Source organism: Glandiceps talaboti, chromosome 2 (genome assembly GCF_964340395.1).
Source record: "Glandiceps talaboti chromosome 2, keGlaTala1.1, whole genome shotgun sequence".
NCBI lineage: Eukaryota > Metazoa > Hemichordata > Enteropneusta > Spengelidae > Glandiceps > Glandiceps talaboti.
This window is the reverse complement of record NC_135550.1, coordinates 14,997,010-15,019,465: the sequence shown is the minus strand read 5'-3', so window position 1 is coordinate 15,019,465 and position 22,456 is coordinate 14,997,010. Positions and strand designations below refer to the sequence as shown.

At 35.4% G+C, this 22,456-nt stretch overlaps 1 protein-coding gene across 1 annotated transcript; it reads left to right on the top strand.

Annotated features, from left to right (window-relative positions):
- The first annotated feature begins 611 nt into the window (after positions 1–611).
- LOC144453816 (cytochrome P450 3A29-like) lies at positions 612–21,865 on the top strand. The gene is made up of 13 exons (XM_078145179.1): positions 612–892; positions 6,510–6,609; positions 7,741–7,793; positions 8,185–8,281; positions 9,546–9,662; positions 11,245–11,333; positions 12,276–12,424; positions 14,521–14,651; positions 15,417–15,584; positions 16,050–16,270; positions 17,177–17,314; positions 18,408–18,570; positions 19,134–21,865. Exons 1-13 carry the CDS (start codon positions 828–830, stop codon positions 19,209–19,211), a joined length of 1,569 nt encoding a protein of 522 aa, XP_078001305.1. The 5' UTR covers positions 612–827; the 3' UTR covers positions 19,212–21,865.
- The last annotated feature ends 591 nt before the right edge of the window (positions 21,866–22,456 follow it).

Here is a 22,456-nt window from a genome sequence, read left to right as displayed (position 1 = left end):
ATGATGATGATGATGATGATGATGGTGGTGGTGATGATGATGATGATGATGATGATGATGATGATGATGATGATGATGATGATGATGATGATGGGGGTGGTGGTGGTCGATGTTCGGCAATACATGAATAGCAAGAAAACTATATTTTCAAACAACAACATCGTAACTGTACAGGTTGATGATGTTTACAAATAATTCAAAGTAGTTCCGACCATATTACTATAGTGTGATGTCAAAGTATAGTAATATGAAATGTATGGACATCATATTTCTATACTTTGACATCACACCCTGGGAATATGAGGGTCTATGTATATAATAAAATTACTAAGTAATAGTGATAATTAACTCCGAACTTTTACTAGTAACTTGAACGGGTTATGGACAGTGTGATATGGCTATTTTACATTTGAATGTTAATCGAACTGCAGTACCATAAACATTTATAACACATTGACCTTGCAAAGCTCTGTAAGCTTGAGTTCTGAAGACTCAAAGCCTGGTGGGGGGTCCTTTTCAATGTGTATCATTTGCGGTGTCCTCGTGACGTCAAATTGCTGAGGTAATGCACAGGCGCGGTTGCACCAGCACCATTCTTGCTTGACCTTTATACGGAACAACTATAGTTTGTAACCTGTTACAGGTCTTGCGAAACACAGCCAATACTAATCTGTGGGGTTTATATAAGAAACTGATTGAAAGATCTCAGTCGACAGTAGCAATCATCCTAACCTCCCTGCTGCCAGGCTTGTAGGTCAAACGGCTACAAGAACCCGGGACAAGAACACAGACTCGCACATCACTGTAGTAGGAGACGTTCACCAACGATGGAGCTGTTTGGATTTTCAACAACCACAATTCTGGTGGTAGCGGCGATTGTATTGTTTTACCTGTAAGTATTACGCTTTAAAAGTATAATACATATGTATCTTAACAATGCCTAAGTACGGTACGATCGTATTTTAAAGTACGCACTCGACTCACACGTGACATATTAAAATACTATATATGCTTTATGATGCAGCTGCAGCTGGTAGTGGTACAGTATTGTGTGCTTCAAATTTACGTTAAAGTGACCATACTTTTAGAAATAGAATTAGGTAGAAGGAGATCCCCAAGAGTTCCTGTTAGTTCAAGATTTTTGTAAAAGATATAATGTTAAAGTTGCTTCATTTCAATGATTTATATGGTTTTTTTTTTAATATAATACTTTTTGTCGACGCTTTACACAGTCGATCTAACGACATATAATGAAAAATGAGATACAAATTCACATTCAGATGAGACAAAATAGATATGCCATGTCATACAATCTGCACAGTATTATGAATGATCACAATAGATAGGGGTAATGTCAGTGTGACTTAAAAGGTCGTCTGACCTTTTAAATGAACGGTGGTAACCCATGGTTCTTGGCAAGTTGCATTAAGATGCATTTGTACTTTTTACAGGGACTGTCATCGGAGAACTGTCAATAATTTTATGAAAGTGTTTTCACTTAGGACAAATAGTTTATAAACTCTGCATGTGTCCCTTCAAAACTTACACAGAGTTTTTCTTCATCATGGATATAAAGATCAAATCTGAGTTCTCCTCTCTCAGTTATAGATAATTGTAACCATATTTGTCTTTGATGTTCGGTAAAGCACAACCATTGTAAAAACAAATTAATGACTTTGCAGATACATACAACAACATAATGTACATTATAAGGCTTTGTAATTTCTACTCTTTTTTTGCGTAGAATGCCCTTTTTTGTCTCTTTTTTCTATAGTGTGTAATTGGTATGATAGTCTAGTTCCCATGTATGGTATCATTACCATTTACACCTCCACTCACAGTATAGTCAAAGTCTGTTACTCTAGAACTCCTGAGATGCATGAGATGAAATTTAAAATTCACACACAGCCACCCACACAATCATTTACATCATGTCTTTGTTACTCAGTCATAAAATTCTAACCAATAACAGTCCCTCATAAAGTTAGTGTTTATTTGCGCAGTAATGTAATGTCCAAATATGGTATATTTGTCAGCTCAGGATGCTACTTATACACTGTTTACCTCACTATAACAGTTGGGGTTCACCAATTGGATGAACAACTTTTTGTGCTGATTAAGGGATTTTGACCAGCCTGTGGCTTAGCTAGCTAGAAACCATGCTGGCATCCAGACTAGCTAAGTTCTCAAGTGACTGCAAAATTTCCACCAACTTACTGACTGTCAAATTCCTAAACCTTTACAGATTAATGTATTGACATATGTGAGGTATGTAATTCGCCCAAAACTGACCAAGTACGGGCAGAGTTACGAGCTCGTAAGTCTCAAGTACGAGTGACGTCGGAACTCGTAATTTCCATATACGGGTGACGTCATACTCTTGCAGTTGGCCTAATTTTCGATGAGTACGCAGAGGACTCACGCTTGTCGTATTCCGCGAGTACGTGGCGAATATCTGAATTGATCGGTCATCCGAGCTGACTACGTGTCCCACGAAAAAATTTGTTGTTCTGATATCAAAGTAATGTTTCGGTAAAAATTTGAAGTTTGATGAATGACGATCGACATGTGAATGAGCGCGGTTTGTCTTGGAGCTACAGTGTGCATAAAATCACTGTCCACCACTTGAATGACGTGAGCAAAAGACGACTGCATCGGGTGCATTGGAACGATCACACCTTCAATAACATCTCAATAAAGTTGTTCTCCTATTGACCGCCCCGTTGTCTTTTGTATGATTCATAAAAGATTTGAGATGATTGTGAAATGGTGAGAACGGCATGTCACACTCTGACTATAGTGGCGACTTTCAAACAACTTGCCGGCATGAGATGTAACGCAGTCATTGATGATTGACTGCGATACCGAAAAGATGATTGTCGGTCAGAAGTGAAAGGAGATTCGTTTCTTTTTCCAATAAAGATTTTCAAAGGTGTAAAACTTTTTCAGCTTCGGCCTACCTATAAATCTGCGATGTCTAGGAAGGAATCCTCATTCGATCGTGAACCTTAAGATAAAAAATGTCCCGTGTGAACCAGTACCATTGCACGGCGAAGCGGCAGCTATGCTTTCTCCGTGTTTGTTATGGCTAGAGTCGCAGCCTGATTGTGAACCTACCCAGTTGTTATTGCTCCGTAGTTTACCCAGAAAAGCAGCAGACAGCCGTGCAATGAAACAGAAACCCCTGACTTCGTTTTTCTGAACTTTATTTTTTCTTCTCATTGAGTGGCTAAATTGCGGACACATCGTTTTATACACATTGATACAATTTGATTACATTTACAAGTCAGTGAACACTATTTATAGATGCAACCATGACAACAATACGTTCTTATCAGCTGTCCACCACGTCGTCGTCTTTCTTGTAAATACGTTTTTTGATTTATTCTACACATATTCAATTCAACAATCTTATATTCAACTCTGTATTTAGTTTTAGTATTAAATAAGTACAATTCATTAAAAAGGGTTTCTATGTAGTACGGTACGTTTCATTTGTCTGAGAGTGCATGTAACATATGTGTAAGTGTGATATGCAGCGTACGTGTACGTTCATTCTGTATGAGTGACGTCACTCGTACTTGAGACTTGCGAGCTCGTAACTCTGCCCGTACTTGGTCAGTTTTGGGCCAATTACTTACATGCATATGTAGTCACAGATGGGTGTATGTTTATCAAGGTAAATTGAGATAAATATAGATATATCACAATGATATAACTCACAACGATTGCCATATAAGGAACAATCTGCAACTCTGCAAAATTTCCACCAACTTGCTGACAGTCAAATTCCTAAACCTTTACAGATTAATGTATTGACATATGTAGTCACAGATGGATGTATGTTTATCAAGGTAAATTGAGATAGATGTAGATATAACCCAATGATATAACTCACAACGATTGCCATATAAGGAAAAATCTTTTAGGTCTTTTATTCTGCTGACTCATATAAACATATTAAATTATGCAATAACTGTAGAACTTATCAACTTTTTCTGGAGTTCAGTTCTTAACCTTTGTACCAGCGTCAGCCCAGTCTTAAGTGTATGTGTAAATACTCAGCTATTGTGTTATTCACTTTATGATTGCACAACCTGGCTGGTCAACTTTTGGTGACTCAGTTGGGTAAATGTGACCCCTTTTCACCATTGTGTACGCATAAATAATCCACCTGACATACATATATATAGGTATGACAAATATTAGCATTGCCCCATTTATTTAACTAATTGGATGGTATTTTGACATACTTACTTTACTTAGTTTACTTGTTGGGTCAAAAAAAACATACTCATGGATTCCAGGCTAAGTATGGTGTAATATTAGACCCAATTCTCGCTATCTGCAATACAATTCTATGCATCGCTAAGGAGTCAAATGGAACGCAGTCTCGCGACCGCGCTTGCATTTGTCGACACCTACACTTCTGGTCGCCTATGTCAATACATGTTAATGTTTCTTCCAAACAGTTTAATTTGTAACAAATAAGATAAACGCAAGTTTTAAGCTCATATAATTATGGAGGTGGGAAATTTAAATATGTACAGTATCTTTCCAGAGCAAAATTACAAGAGATGTCTACAACTGAAAATGGGAAAGAAACATATTAGCATAGCCGACCGGAAGTGTAGTTGTCGACATTAGAACGCGCTGTCGCACGACTTCGTTCCATTTGACTCCACAGTGATGTTAGAATTGTATTGCAGGTAGCGAGAATTGAATGGAATTTTGAGTCTGCACCCTAAAACCAGCAGTCCCAATGCAACCTCAATTTGAACCTGTTACTGTGTAATACTTATGGATAAAGATCATTTATAGCCAACCTCTAAGTCTAATTAACATAACATGTACATTGTCATAACTATTGGTATTTTACGTAACAACTGTCAGTGAATATTTTGTTGGTTGTGTCAGTGATTAAAATACCCCAGACAATACAGTTAGTGCCGTTTTAAATCCATGATGACTGACAGTGTATTAATTATCACTGTATGAGACACTGTATATATATTGTTAGTATGGACATGTGTATTAACCCTTTCATGACTAGAGACAAGTTTTGAATAATATGGGGACCCAATTTATATGAATATTTTCATAATTACAATAATATCACTTTATTAGGAAGTAACATTTCTTTAATTCCAGTCTAAAATGAAGTTGATATATGCCAAAAACTTACATAAAACAAGAATTTTGTCCACACAATTTTGGCGGAATGTTTTCAGTATTGAAGGGGTTAAGACACCCATTTGGTCATTAATTGTTACCATAGTATACTGTACAACAGTGTACCTATGCCTCTATTGAAAAATAGAATACAGGTCATCTGTCATCTAGTCTAGTTCTTATATTAGTATCATTACAATTTCACCTCCACTCACAATGGTGTAGTTAAAGACCATGTTGGCATCCAGACTTTAATCATGGAATGTTGTGATTGGTAGAAGAATGCCCATATCCATAGTCTGTATACTTAGAACAAGTCATTTGAATTAATTAATTTATACAGATATATCTTGAACTTGTCTTAAAACTTTGCTGTTATAAAATTAAGTTTTTTTGAAGAAAATTTAACTCCGACCTATTTCCAGTTAAAGTGAAAAAAAAAAGTATTACTATTAAGGAGTCACCATACAAAAACTAATGTTATTAGTGTAAAGTGTGATGTGTTCATTTCGATGAAAAGATTAACAAGATAGAAAGAGAACACCCTGGACACTGAAAAAAACCCACCTCAGATTTGAATTTTTAAGGGGGGGGGGGGAGAAAACGTTTTGCATGTAAACTCAACCTCTAATGACAAATGTGTTTCTTTGTTAAATAAAACTAATTCCATAGGCATTCTCAGTTGAAACCAAGATAAACAATAAGTCATTTTTGTCAAGTTGCGGCAGATCTCACGAGTTCCCATGTGAGCCATTTCATCCTTAGCAACCAGGTGAGGGTGGTCAAGCTGAAAGTCTCAATCACTTAAGCGGCAACACTATTGTTCTCAATGTCATTGCACATGGCCACTGCAAAAGCTTGACCACAATCACTTGTTTGACAACCGTTGTTGCTAGGCATATTTGCATATCTCTTGATATCTGCAACCAGATGTAAAATCCCTTATATGGGGTTGTATGTATATATTTATGGATTTAATGATATCAAAACTAAGCCATTTTAGAATCCAATATGGCCATAGAATCCAATATGGCCGTAGAATTCAACATGGCCATCACATTGACAACTTCATTGAAAACTAAAAGGTAACCCCAAGTTTCTTTTATTATTTAAATAGGAACAGGAACACACTGCTATATTGCAAATGTCAGAGAGATTTTAAGAACATTGACGTTCATTGAAATTGGCTGATACATAATTCTTTTTATAATACAAAATAGCTATGATATGAATTGGAGTGATTTACTGTCTGTTTAAAACAATTGAAGACCAGTCTACTACAGTGTTGAGTTTTATCAATCTGAATGTGTTTGTCTTTTATTTTTGGCACTCAACAGGTACGCAACATGGTCATACTCTACCTTCACGAGGTTGGGTATACCAGGACCAACACCAATTCCACTGCTTGGAAATATGTTGACTATGATGTTCAGCTCTGTGAGTCTACAACTTTTTTTAAAATCAATTTTCTCCCTATTGTTTCCATTGCTCAAACTATAAATACTTGTAATTGTATGAGTCACGTCCAGCAACTGATAGAGCTGTCAGAAAAAATTCATATGATATAAAAATAGCATTATGTCACTTGACAAAAAAATATAATTTAATTTGTAAAAAAGACTAATATAGGCTTTCAGATTCAAAACCTCTTTGTACATATTTAACTACCTCTACCACATTGTGCATTGTACATATTTAACTACCTCTACCATATTGTGCATTGTACATATTTGACTACCTCTACCATATTCACTGCATTGTACATATTTGACTACCTCTACCATATTGTGCATTGTACATATTTGACTACCTCTACCATATTGTGCATTGTACATATTTGACTACCTCTACCATATTGTGCATTGTACATATTTGACTACCTCTACCATATTGTGCATTGTACATATTTGACTACCTCTACCATATTGTGCATTGTACATATTTGACTACCTCTACCATATTGTGCATTGTACATATTTGACTACCTCTACCATATTGTGCATTGTACATATTTGACTACCACTACCATACTGTGCATTGTACATATTTGACTACCTCTACCATATTGTGCATTGTACATATTTGACTACCGCTACCACATTGTACATATTTGACTACCTCTACCACATTGTGCATTGTACATATTTGCCTACCTCTACCATATTGTGCATTGTGCATATTTGACTGCCTCTGCCACATTGTGCATTGTACATATTTGACTACCTCTACCACATTGTATCTATGAAGATTTACCTCATGGTTAAAGTTTGAAATCCAGACTTCAGCTGAGTACAGGCTTATAATCTTGTAGTAAAGACCTCAGATCTGTGCTTTGGAGGTGAATTGGTGAATAAAGCTCACAGGTCTTGAGTACCTCAGTCTGGGCATAGCCTAGCACCCTCACTGGGCTCAGTCGCGATCGACCTTCAGTTGCCTTTACAGTAAACAGAATAGCCCAAGGGGGTCTAGCAGATAGACTAAGTAAAGACTGTTGTCTATGATCTTCTCCCAAATGTATAGATGTGTATAGATGTAAAAATATTTAATGTTGTTTCTTTGTTAAAACAGGGTATGCAATATGTTGACGTAGAATGGACTAAAAAGTATGGAAAAGTATTTGGGTAAGGATTTCGAGCTCGTTATTTCTAAATCTATTCCTCCATTTGCTGAAAAATAAAATGGCCATTCATATTCTTATAGACACACTGAAGAATTCAAGAAAAAGTTTTTATTATAAATAACAATGGGTATACCCCAATGAACATCTTTTGAGAAGTGGATTATGCACAGCAATCACAGACCACTATAGAAAACAGATGTGCAACACAGCAGTTTCCATTGTACCTAGGATTGCCTCTGTTGGGATTTAAGCACTAGAGTATGCTAAAAGCACTGTCACTGTCAGCGTGACACCCTGATTTTACTTACAAAGGATAAAAAATGCAGCTATAAAAGATAACATCAGTGTCACCTTTCTTCCCCTCAGTTAATTTTTGTGTTGGACTTTTACAGGACTTTTGAAGGACGTTCTCCCATGCTTATTGTTTCCGACCCGGAGGTGATCAAACAGATGTGTGTGAAAGAGTTTACAGCATTTTACAACAGAAGGGTAAGTATACAAAGGGTATACAGAACATTTGAACTTCTTTTAATAACATAATGTATAATATACGTATAACATAAGTTATCATGAAACTCTATGTATTGCATATGTACCATATATTACCTGCACCGTTGTGTGCATATATTAGTGGTATTTGCATTGCAGTGGAGTACAATACTGAAAACATGATTGCATTCCCACATGCAAATGATATGTAAATGAGGTTGCAATCGTTCCTTGTACACAGAAACTAGCACATGATCTCACAGTATCATTTTAATGGAAATTTGGTGTTTTGGATAAAGATATGTAATAATAACTGTGCAATAACCCCATTGTGCATGAGTTTCAGTGTGAGTACTCAGGGGGTATTTGCACTCTTACTTGTAGTGTTTTCTGCTGCACATAGAAGCACTCGTGCAAATACCAACGGCACACTTGCGCTCGTGCATCATAGGGTTCTGTTATAGCAGTAGATATAGATAATAATGTGAATCACTTGGAAAAGTAAATTAATATACAATGTACAGCTAAAATGATGTTGGTCTGGTGTTTCACTCGTTAATAAACATGACATTTTTTTACACACTGAGATAACTTCTATTGCAAAAGAAATAATTAAATAGATGCTGCACACGATGGGCATGTAGAAGTACTCAAGTTCAAATGCTGATTATCCAGTTAGAAAACAAACAGTTGAAGCCATTGAAATCATTCAGTCCATGTGTAATGTTTTCATTAGAAGTCTGTTTGTACTGCACTGTTAAAGAATAAGCATTGCTTATCACTGTTCAATGTGATTGGGCAAAGGATCCTGCTGTGTTTGTTATGTCTCTGTTATTGTTAGTCTAGAGTTGAAATATGTCTATCTTTGTGTCAAAAAAACATAGTGTCCCATAAATGAAACACCAAACCAACATCATTTTAGTTATATAAGTTCATTTATAATACAGAAAATGAGTCAATGGACAAAATATCAAATTATACCATTGCTAAAGGTTTGGGTCTGTCAGGACTTGAAGGCTATTCATGTGTAAATAATTATAAATCAACCATGAGTACGTCAAACGTTTGCAAATGTGGACCAATAATATAGAAAATGGTCAAAACATTCAAGATGATAATAAATACATATTGCACATTTTTATAGTATCCGAACTGTATTCACCTAGGACTATATACTAGTATGCTAGTACAGTATTCTTGACAAAGTATTGAAATGACTTATTGAAAATTTTAATTCAATGTATTTATTATTTTTGCCTGACAGCGTCTACCTCTGGAGAGTAAACCATTTGATTCTGCACTGACCAATCTTACTGATGAAAACTGGAAGAATAAGAGAAACACCCTGACTCCAGCATTTAGTGCCTCCAAAATGAAGATGGTAATATAACGTTTCCTAGTCTAGTCAAGAGGCTCCTCATTGGCTGTCAGTCATAATGAATGAATGAATGAATGAATGAATGAATGAATGAATGAATGAATGAATGAATGAATGAATGAAATTTATTTCACCAGATAACAACAATAAGCTACACTTTCAAAGAAACATATGATACAAATGTACAAAATGAATACAAAAGAAATAGACCATTGTTATCTGATGTGGACAATGGAAATAGTTCAGCAGAACTAGTCTTGTCCATGGCCCATACATTTTTCTACATTTCAAATCGATAATGGGACGCAGAAGAAAAGTGAATCAAAAGTACACACAGCTTACACACACACACACACACACACACACACACACACACACACACACACACACACACACACACACACACACACACACACACACACTCACACACATACATACATATATATATATACACACATACACATACACACACACACTCACACATACACACACACTCATACACATACATACATACATATATATATACACACACATACACACATACACATACACACACACACACGCACACACACACACGCGCACACACACACACTCATACACATACATACATACAACACACACACGCACACACTCATACACATTCATACATACATACACACACACACACGCACACACACACACACTCATACACATTCATACATACACACACATACACACACACTCATACACATTCATACACACACATACACACACATACACACACAAACACACATACACACACATACACACACACATACACACACATACACATACACACACACACACACACACACACACACATACATACATACATAATGATCATACCGAATGAATAAAAGTGCCATCAGTGTTTTACTTTAAATGAAGCATTGACCCGAAATTCATATCGAGTTTTAATTCTACTCACTGTGTCAGATGACATCAACAAGGAGGGTGGAGCTGTGTGGCTTAAATATCATATAGTTAATGATCAAAGGATCAGTCAATCACAAAGGAATAGATGTCATAACATACTTCCAGAAGTAACTTAGTTGGGGTCAAGTCATTTCTATTTGAAATTAGAATCTAAGTTTAGGTTTGAATACAAAACTGTTGGGACTATTCTAGGCGTTTGATATGAACGCTTGAGTTAAAAGACAACAATGAGTCTCTCGGCAAGACTTTTTCTTGATTATCCACACAATAAATGATAGTGATAATTTTTTATTCTCAGCAAAGGGCCATGTCTCATTGTACAAAGACAATGTGCATTTATACATATAGGGTTGGTCTTATTATAAAAATTGAAAATATACATTCTGTAGTTGGCAGGAAAGATAAACCGTTTCTCTGTATCTGTATAATACCGGCCAAACTTCTTACGCTTATCACAGCTAACTGTGTAACACATGTTCTGTAGAATATTCAAAACTTTAATTTCACAAGTTTCGCATCAGGTATCAAAATTGAAAAGTTCATTATTTGACCAGTTTTAAAGCAAAAATCAAATAATGTCTGTAAGTGATAAGGAAATGTCCTGAAAATATTTAATCTTTGATTTTTACAGATGTCACCTCTCATCAGTCACTGTGCTGATGCAATGGAAAAAAATTTGTCACAACATGCAGAAGAAGGCTCTGTATTGCAATGCAAAAAGTAAGTTTAAAGGGGATCACCATTCAGTGAAATAGTAACATTTTCATGAAATATGGGTTATGGAGAGTCATTTCATGATTTTACATCACCTACAATTACTTGCGATTTCAGAGAAACATCTTGAAGATGATCTTGTGCATTTGTAGGGTATCTTTGCTATGGGCTATTGCATCATGGGAGGCAGGAGACATAATGTATTCAATGGTTGCACACTGAATATTCATGAGAGCTGTACTTTCACACTGAAGTGTATAGCATTTTTGTACTCATGAATATACAGACCATGGAGGTATAAGAGGGAGATTATACTATAGTTCCTGACTTTGCTTGCTGGACTGGTTTTACTTAATTCACACCTTCTAAATCCAATGTCTTACTCTATCCATTACTGATATGACTTCAGCAGCAACAAGGAGTTGGTTATCACCCGCTACACAAACTTTAATATTAGCTCCAGCAGAGGACTGCTAATCCTGTACATGTCAAACACCGAGTCAACATTTTGATAGCTAAAGCATGTAAATATTCATATAAAGTATTCATATGTTATACATACTTCTAAGGGCATAATAGGTTACTGTAACATACTTCGCATCTTTTCACAGTGAGGTTATTTACTTACTATTTTAACAAGTAAGTTAACAAGTAACCTGCAAATTGAGGAACATAGTGAACACATGCACAATACAGTACATGATGTAGCATCTGCACCTACAACCATGAACCATTAAATGCAAACAGGGAAAAATTCCACCATATTCATTGAGAAAATTAAATCAGATGAATTCACATGCTCATGCACTGCCCCCTTTGTTAACTTGGGCATGTATATGAGAACAATAGCATTTCTTTTGAATCCACTAGGTAAGTTCATCCTGATAAATCTACACCAAAAAGCCAAAACGTCACTTGTTGATGTACCTCTCTTGATCTTGTTTTCAGTGTGTTTGGCACCTATGTGATTGACAGTGTGGCAAGTGCTGGTTTTGGTGTTAATATCAATTCTCAAGAAACTCCAAATCATCCCTTTGTAGCAAATGCTAAGGAAGCATTTGCCGGTGGATTCTTCAACCCTATCCTACTGGTTATTTGTAAGTTTTACTTGAATTTCCTCGCTTGCCATAGACCCTCCACAACTGTTTTGAAGACATACTAGAACCCCTAACTTGTTAATTATTTTGGACAGTTCTGACCCCCTAACTTGCTGATTATTTAAAAATATATATACTAGATCCCTTAAGTTGCTGTTTATTTGAAAAGTACACTAAGTCGAGAACTAAGTTGCTGATTATTTGTTGTTGGTACACTAGACCCCTTATCTTGCTGAGTATTTGAATCTAGCAGAATCCCTACTTTGCCTATTATTTGCAAGTACTAGGTACCCACATGTTGTCAGATTCTTTACTGTTTAGAATATCAATCCTTTGCTTCATACCATTTCTTACAAGAATTGTTATGACATAATTTTGTATAGAGGCCAAATAAAAAAATTGTGTTTCAAATAACCTGACCAACCCTAGTTTAAGCCGTTGAACCTAAAGATTTTTTAAAAAGATAAGGTCTTCTTGACCTTCATATATGTCTGTTTTATTTCCCCAGTGATGTCTGTACATATTTCCTCAAAGTATCACAGACGGGGTATTCGGACAGGCATTTCATTTGATTTTTGAGTTGAAGCAATATTGTTTCAAAAATGAAAATAATGAGATGAGAAAATGAAATAAAATGAAATCTTGACCTCACTACCCTATTTTCCTGAGGCCATGTTATCGGAAATACACACCTTTTTAGCACAACTGAACTAGGTTCAGTAGTGCTGTAGGCGTTGAGTAGTGTGTGTGCATGCGTGCATGTGTGTGTGCATGCGTGCGTGCGTGCATGTGTGCGTGCATGTGTGTGTGTGTGTGTGTGTGTGTGTGTGTGTGTGTGTGTGTGTGTGTGTGTGTGTGTGTGTGTGTGTGTGTGTGTGTGTGTGTGTGTGTGTGTGTGTGTGACTTAAAGTCATAAACCACCAGACTGATTGGCTTGGTATTTGGTGGGGACATTACTTAGGGTGTGCAGATGGAAAATTGTTCAAATGAAAATGATCGCATCAAAGATGTGCGAAATATGTAATTTGATGTACTCCAAGCTACTTTCTGTGAGCCTGGAAATAACAGTTTCTTGTATTATGGCTGTAATGAAATCATTAAATCTTTTATGGCATAAAGATTACTGTAACATCTGTTTGATGTTGCTTGGAAACCTGTTTTTAGCACAGCTGAATTAATTAAATCTTAGACACTATGATTAAAACAGTTTCATTTAAATGCACAGTCCTTAGGCATTCAAAAACTCAAAAACTGCTTGTACAAAGAATATGAATGTACAAAGAATAAGCAGTCACACATCTTATGGCCATTGGGAAAGAAAAATATCAAGTCATATCAAGACCTCTATGATCATACTGTGTTTGGCAGGTTAAATTTCCTGCATAATACTTTGGTGAGTGTATTACCTTGGGTGTCTAGTTGCGATATTATTCAAATCAAAATGATCTTTATTTACAGTAACCACTGTGTGTGATTTGGGTCGAAACATGATTTTTGGTCAAAAAACATAAACTCAAAAAACTACTGCACAGATTAGTCTGAAATTTGAAAGGAACATTCTTAGGGGTGTTTAGATTAAGAATGTTCATGACATGATGATTCCATCCTTGATATGCAAATTAGTGCTAAAAATGTGTCTTTTTTGGTAAAAAAAATCTTTAATTCAAAAACTACTGAGCATATTGGGCTTAAATTTAACAGAGATGCATCCTATGGTGTATAGATGAAGAAATATTAAGCACATAGCAGTGATCTCATGAGTGATATGCAAATTAGGTGTAAAAATGTGAATTTACGTCAAAAATTTGTCTCAAAAAGTACTTGGTCAGTGAGACTGAAACTTAGTGAGTGTTATTCTGCAGATTTTCCTCAAAATATTTTGACACAACTGGCCCTAGCAACCATGACCACGCCCATAGCAAGAGCAAAATAATCATGCATATTGCAAATATAAGGGATTGATACACAAAGGAATAAGCATGAAATTATGAAATAACTCAATATCCAAAACCCAAAGGTTAAATGTAAATACTTTTCTTTCCTGGAGTGGCATTCCACTGTTTTACATTATGGTTTTATTTTCTGTCCTGTTGCAGTCTTTTTTCCATTTGTGATACCACTCCTCAACTATTTCAACGTTGGGTTCTTCTCAAAGAGAATCACCAATTATTTTCTTGATCTAACAGAGGAAACTATCAGTGTGAGGAAAAATAGTGAAGGCACAAAGGTGAATACACTATCATTCATTAATCTATCAATGACATACATGTAATTTGTATCTTTTTCTCTCTCTTGAATTGAAGGAAAAATTCAGTCAGACATATTTCTGCCTTTAGTACACTTATATATGCTGATTACTGCTATCACCTTACATAGGATTTAGGGTGATAACATATAGCACATTGATATGAGGGGACGTGTTCAGTCACTGTAGGTGCTTCCTGCAAGGGTTTATGGGACAATCTCTGGTGATGACATCACGAATACCCTGATCTTTGCCTGAAAGGGGAACATCACTCCCAGAAATAACATCTTTTTCATAAAGTATGTGTTCTGGAAAGTCGTTTTGAGATTTTTACGTCACCTATATTATGCGCCATTGTCATAGAAAGATCAAGTTTGAACATGTGCCACATTTGTGAATTTTTGCTGTGAGCCCCATTGCCTTATCCGCGTCAGCAGAAATGTATATGAAATAAGGTGAACAGTGAATATTCATAATATTTGACTACACGTATTACAGCAATGTATGAATCATGAATATTCATTGTTCAACCCATTGCATAAACATTTCTGCTGACTCCCATGAGGCAATTTGATCCAAAGATTAGATATTCCCAAAAAGGATGCACAAGTTGTACTTGACATTTCTCTGAAATTATACTTTAATACTGAAGGTGATGTAAAGTCATGAAATGTAAAATCATTGCCTAATTTTACATTATACGGTAACTGTATAACACCATTATCTTTGTGATCTTTTTGTTAACAGAGAACTGATTTTCTTCAACTAATGATGAATGCCCATGATGTGTATGAAGAGTTCATTAAAAACAATGAACAAGAAGAAGATGAAAATGGTGTCAAACTTGTCAAAGATGACAAATCAGACCCACATGATTTCCACAAGGGTTTTACCAACCAGGAAATCCTTGGTCAGGTACTAAATATTTCAGTTCTTTCCCCACCACTACAAAAATAACTGTCCTGTAAAGGGAAATATACGTGTTGGTATTATTATAATTTTTTTCAGCTCTAGCAGGGATGTTAATGTTTTTGTTAAGTGTGTCTGTCTGTCTGTCTGTCTGTCTGTCTGTCTGAGTGTGTGTGTGTGTACGTGTGTGTGTGTGTGTGTGTGTGTGTGTGTGTGTGTGTGTGTGTGTGTGTGTGTGTTTGTGTCATGATTATCTCAAATGAAACAAATTTATTACACATACACCATGATGATCTGGTCTCAAATGTCTTAATGTAAAATGATGAAGGATATTGTGTGCTTGTTATTTACTTATTTACCATACAAAAGCAAAGAATGTTTGTATTATGTGTGCCTACAGGACTATAGTGTTGTCAAAAAGATTAAACTGCAATTACATTTTCACAATTAATTTTTTTCTTTATTTTACAGTCTTTCATATTCTTCTTGGCTGGCTATGAGACTACCAGCACACTTATGACGTTTGTGGGATATAGTTTAGCTACCAATCCTGAGATTCAGGTCAAAGTTCAGGAAGAAATAGATGAGGTCATGGCAAACTATGATACACCCAATTATGAGGCTGTTTCTAAGATGCACTATCTAGACATGGTGATCTCTGAAACCCTCAGAATGTATCCTCCTGCAATCAGGTGAGGAGTAAATCTTTCCCCCAAAGTACTTACAATATAAGCTAAATAGCATTACCACAAAGATATGACTAAATTCTTTAGTGGTACATTACCACCATGTCCTGACAGGCACCCATTTTTACCTTCCATAAGGAACGTTATACTATGGTGATGTCTGTCTGTTTGTCTGTTTCTGTCTGTCTGTCTGTCTGTCTGCATGTGTCATTGCTTTCTTAAAAAACCCTTGCTTGCTCAATTCAAATGACATTTGGTACACACCTTATATAGGGTAATGACTAGTACTAATTAAGTTTTGTAAACAACCATGAATATGAATGAGGTATTTGCATAAATAATAAGTTTGGGTAAATTGGGCAATATCTTAATAGTGCTTGTTTTATAATTTGTACATTACATCAGGTATGGCTTGGTTATGAGTACAAGTGGGGTAAACTTATTGAAACCAATGGTTTAGTGCAAGGATGGAGTAGATGTCATGTATTGTTCACAAAATAGTCATACATTTAAGACGGCGACACCGAAACAATATCTTAATTGCAACTATTGAATGTTTGAAGATTTCTTGCATAAATTCAAGTAGTCGTTAATTTGTGTTAACCCTTTCATGACTAGAGACGAGTTTTAAATAATATGGGGACCCAATTTATACAAATATTTTCATAATTACAATAATATTACTTTATTAGGAAGTAACGTTTCTTTAATTCCAGTCTAAAATGAAGTTGATATATGCCAAAAACTTACAGAAAACAAGAATTTTGTCCAAACAATTTTGGCGGGAAATTTTTTCAGTATTGAAGGGGTTAAAGAGGAACACCACTCCAGAAAATAAAGGCATTTTTTAATATCTAATAAATATGTTATTTCAGTATATGAAATTGTCCCTATTAACTTTTTTATAAATAGATTTGACCGTGAGTGCACTGCGGATGTTACTCTCGGCGGTTACCCTGTCAAGAAGGGAATGTTTGTCTCAGCTGCAGTGTATGCTGTCCACCATAACCCAGACATCTACCCAGAACCTGATAAGTTCATACCGGAAAGGTAACGTGCAGTAAATCTTTTGAGAAATTTGATAGATGATTCGACCACTCAAGCTATGAAACCATGGTGATCAAAGCCTTGAATTATCAGGTTTATTATACCCTGATTTGAGGAAGGACATGATTTGTTTGTGTTTCATACTGATGATACTGTACAATGTATGACATGTTAATTTTGTTGTGCTTGGTCTGTGATATGAAAATGTTACCTTATTTGGCTGTGACACAAATGTCAAGTTGTTGTCATTCTACAGCAGAAATCATAATTGTGTTCAGTTTCAATTATAATCAAACATGTTTGATAAGAGTCACATTCAACTAAGAAACACCGACAGAAAGTTAGATGAGTATTTTCTGTCCAGTTTGTCTACATAAGAAACTGATTGTTGGAACAACCAGATCTGTACTAAAACAGTGAGTGTAAACTTCAAACAACTCAGTTGAAGTTTATAGTGTAGATCTAGTTGCACTCACCTACCATCTGTGGTTTTATTACTTACACAAATTGAACAGAATGCATGTGTGTTACTTATCCACATTTCTATTGATGTTTATTGGTTCATTGTGGATGCTATCAAGCATGTTTTATCATTGACTCTGAATGCAATTATGGTTTTTGTTGTAAATTACCACATTCAGAGTTTTAAGAGGTTCACTGGATGCTATCAAAAATGTTTTATCATTGACTCTGAATGCAATTATGGTTTTTGTTGTAAGATTACCACATTCAGAGTTGTAAGAGGTTCATTGTGGATGCATGTTTTATCATTGATTCTGAATTACAGTGCAGTAATGATGTCTGTTGCAAAATTACCACATTCAGCGAATAAGTTAATTACACAGAGAGTAGCATAAATGCCATCTTTTGCAAGATAATGAAGGATATTGAAGTACAAAGTATAAGAAGGACACTGAGTGGTTTATCAGAACTTTGTAATTTGAAATACTTATTACAATAAATTAGAGGGTAAGTGTGGTGTGGTGTTCATATGGTTGAGATTAAACATGGTGAGTTGAAAGTGGGGAGGGTGGGGCAAACACTTTCTTGTATTATCAAGCTTGAAAGAATGTTCATACATATATTAATGCCACAGATTCACGAAGGAAGAGAAAGAGAAACGGCATCCGTACGCATGGTTACCCTTTGGAGCAGGACCTCGTAACTGTATTGGAATGAGATTTGCCTTACTAGAAGCCAAGATTGGATTGGTCCAAGCATTCAGGAACTTCACCTTTGAACCCTGTGCTGAGACAGAGGTATGTCTTTGATTTTTAAGAACTTTCAACCCTTTAAATTATTCTCTCGACTGTTTGATTATCCCCAGACAGCTGCTCGATATGTTACAAGTATGTTTCATTATACCTCATGCAAGCCAAGTGGAACACATTCAAACAAAGAATATGGAATTAACACCCTGGTCAGTCAACCAATGGCATGACAGTGCGCATCTATGTCATTTGGTCAGTAGTGCCCGAAATATCTATTAAAACATTCAAAATGACTATTTTCCCGACTTTTCAAAAATTATGGTTGCACAAGTATTTTCCTGCATTCAGCCAGCAAATACTCGTAAGGTAAAGGTTTTGTCATGTCCACTCTTTAGACTCATAGTGACAAGGCCACTTAAGTCACTTGTATTTTCCTAATATCTATGTAGTGAAAGGCTTATGATCATCACAAACAGTATATCATGTACTCCCAAAATCCATTTATTTATTTATTTATTTATTTGTTTGTTTGTTTATTATTTGTTTATTATTTGTTAGTTTGTTAGTTTGAGTTTCTGAAACTTTGTAAATGTTTTGTTTTTTAATTCCAGATACCACCCAAGCTTGGTAAAGCTGGATTTACGACACCTCCAGCTGGTGTCAAACTGAAAGTCAAACGAAGAGAATAGAGATGATAAAGCCAATGGAATGTACTTATAAACAGATGGTGATTGTATCACTTATTTCATAGCTATCAATAGATGGTGGTTTTATCACTTATTTCATATCTATCAATAGATGGTGGTGTTATCACTTATTTCATATCTATCAATAGACATCGGAGTATTGTATACAAATATGATTTCAGAGTACTTCCTAGTGTTTTACTGTTATTAGCTTGTAGGGGGTCTGAGTAGTAATAACCTGCCTGCAAACAACCATGACAAAAGAGAAACAAGAAAGCTTGTTTAATATAAATTTATTTGACCATAACATTTCTGTTTTGAAAAATCAGAATACTAGATTACTGCTATTAACTAATGTACAGGATTGCGTTACATTGTAATTGAATTATCTTTGTAATTATACTGTCATTATTAACGTCATGAAATGACGTTTACATCAAACTCTCTTCACCTATAGACATGCCCAATAAATGGATGGTTGTGATCATAGCACTGTGCAATTCTCGGTACCTGAAATAGAATGGTACTACCTAGGCACATCATAAAAATAAGGAACGTTCAATTTCTTGGTTGACACCACAACTCCATGCACTTCACATGCATTAGTATAGGCACACGCGAGCATAAGTCGACATTCTTGCTCTATTTTGACATTTTAAACATTAGATAAAATGCTATTGTAGGTACTGAGAATTATTATCCCAAGCACAGACCTATATCGGCACAATATCCCCTATATAACTTTCTTCATTGTGAAGTATACAGTCCATTTGAGCCATAGGATTAAAGCATTTACACTACAACCTCTATCCTACGAAGTACCAAATTATACAGCTGGGTTGACCGGAGCACAATCGGGGGTTCTAATCTTACTCAAGGATTTTAACCATTGGGTAACACATGACAGTGGTGAGACTTACTAAAATTGGCAACCTGCAGATTCAAAGCCAGCCACTGCTATACAGCTGGGTTGACTCAAGCATCTAATCAGGGTTCAAAGCCAGCCACTGTAACTGTTTGACCATCATGTCTTCACTACAGGTGATACCGGGTATTATATAAATGGGGAAAAGTAATCGAAGATAGTAAAAGAATTTGTTTGTAACGCTTAAATTTACTTTGAAGCTTTTTTTCGTAGTTAATATCATAATACTTCTATATATATATATTCATGTAAACATATTCAAACCCTAATGGTCAAAGTCATTCAGTAAAAGTATACATTGTGTGTGTGTGTGTATATATACACAAATACTAAACGCTGTAAAGTGAGGGTGGATGGCATTGTGCTTGGTTTTGTTGGCTATAAACAGTGTTCGGAAATTCGAACTATTGTTTGTCTACACAGCTGTATATTGTGTTGCCATTTTTTTTCAAAGTGTGTGAAGCTCCTAAAAGTGTTTGTTTGTTTGTTTGTTTGTTTCCCAGAGTGCCTCACCCCAGTGTACAGAAGGCCTCCTGTAAGCTTGATTTTTGTTGAGTTTTATAATGATAGTGAGGTCACTTGATGTGGAATTACTGAAAATGACTTTTCTTGGTTTGCTAAGCATAAAGAAATGCAACCAGGATAAAATCAAGCTTGCTTACCACTGATCCCCTGTAAACTGTAAACAGGTCTGTTAGTATTTGCTATTATTTCGTTACAGGGTCACAGTCCGTCGTACAAACAAAGTGAATATTTTACATGACAAGACTGGTCAGTTAGCTTGTTTGTATGAATAGATAAATATCATAATTATAAGAAATAAGTACGATCATAATAGTCTAGTTCATTTATACATGAACGAAATTTTGTCGTGTTTTAAAAGACTTGTGTATGAAAAGTGTTAGTTGAAGTATATGATAAGGGGTTTGTAGTACAGAGAAGGGAAATAACTTTTCTTTGGTTGGGGAAATTATGAAATTGTTCCAGAATATATCTTGTACTCGGTCAACAGCGTGTGATGAACGTGACAACAGATCGCATGGTAATCATCTTCTATAAACAGAAATATGGATTGCACAAAAAGGACCAATTCGATCATCTAGAAATACATTTTCTTCATGTCTTCCTGTTTCAACTGCATGTTTGTGGCTAGAGCAAAAAAACTGGAACCAAAATGCGTCATGAACCGAAATACAAGACAGATTTTTCTAGTTCAATTGCTGCTTTGAATTTATTGTAGATACAAAGTAAGTCTGTAAGGTATGCCATGAGAGGGCGCCCTCACACATCGGTCAACCCCTCTCATGGAGAGGAGGCCGGTGAGGGCAGAACAACACGACGTATATCTTGCAGTCTAGTACAAAGTCTGGTCGAGTCAATTACAAAGTACTATGCAAATGTGAAAGTATTTGAAACTTAAAGTTTTTAAAATTCAGTGAATAAATATATCGTTAGTGTAGTATGTTATATACGATTTTCAGTTTTATCTCTAAGCTGTTGATAGCTCTAAATAATTTAATATTTGATATTTTGATTCAAAACCTGTCTGTGTATGATGTGTATTATGTCATTCAAAACCATTCCTTAAAATCACCCTTTTTTGGACTTTGAGGCAATCCTTGGATTTACACAAGTTTGCCAAATGTCTAACTGTATAAATGTACACACCGATATATGATACATTTTAATATAGATATATAAATAAAATAAAGATTATTATAGTGTATTTTTAGAAAATGATTTACGTGTACTATTACTATCATATTGGCAATAAAATGATATTTAATGCTAGCCTGAGTTTTTTGTCAGTCAATTTGGAGTGTGTTGGGTGGGTGTTTAGGTATGTATGTATGTATGGATGTATGTATGTATGTATGTATGTATGTATGTATGTATGTATGTGTGTGTGTGTGTATGCATGCATGTATGTATGTATGTATGTATGTGTGTGTGTGTGTGTGTATGCATGCATGCATGTATGTATGTATGTATGTATGTATGTATGTATGTATGCATGTAAGTATGTATATTTATTTATTAATCGGATGGTTTCCTTATGTACTTCTATGTGTGTGTGTGTGTGTTTGTGTGTTATAGTTTATAAACAAATTGTTATGGATATAAATGTGAGTTTGAAACACGTAGCATATAACAGAAAAATATTTGGCTGATTTCTAATTCATTACCATTTAGTTAACCTGTTAAATAAGAAGTATTTTCCGTCTCAAGGTATGTTTAAGTGTAAGTAATCTCCCATCGTAATAAAATATTTCAGGAATAATGCAATTCATGACTTTCATCAGTCATCTATTATCATCTTACT

What these genes read in the sequence shown, in the direction of transcription:
- LOC144453816 (XM_078145179.1), top strand. Translation starts at nt 828, where the DNA reads ATGGAGCTGTTTGGATTTTCAACAACCACAATTCTGGTGGTAGCGGCG. An exon ending in AAAATAGTGAAGGCACAAAG is followed by an intron (nt 14,652 to 15,416) that starts GTGAATACACTA and finishes TTTTGTTAACAG; the next exon opens with AGAACTGATTTTCTTCAACT. An exon ending in ATGTATCCTCCTGCAATCAG is followed by an intron (nt 16,271 to 17,176) that starts GTGAGGAGTAAA and finishes TTTTATAAATAG; the next exon opens with ATTTGACCGTGAGTGCACTG.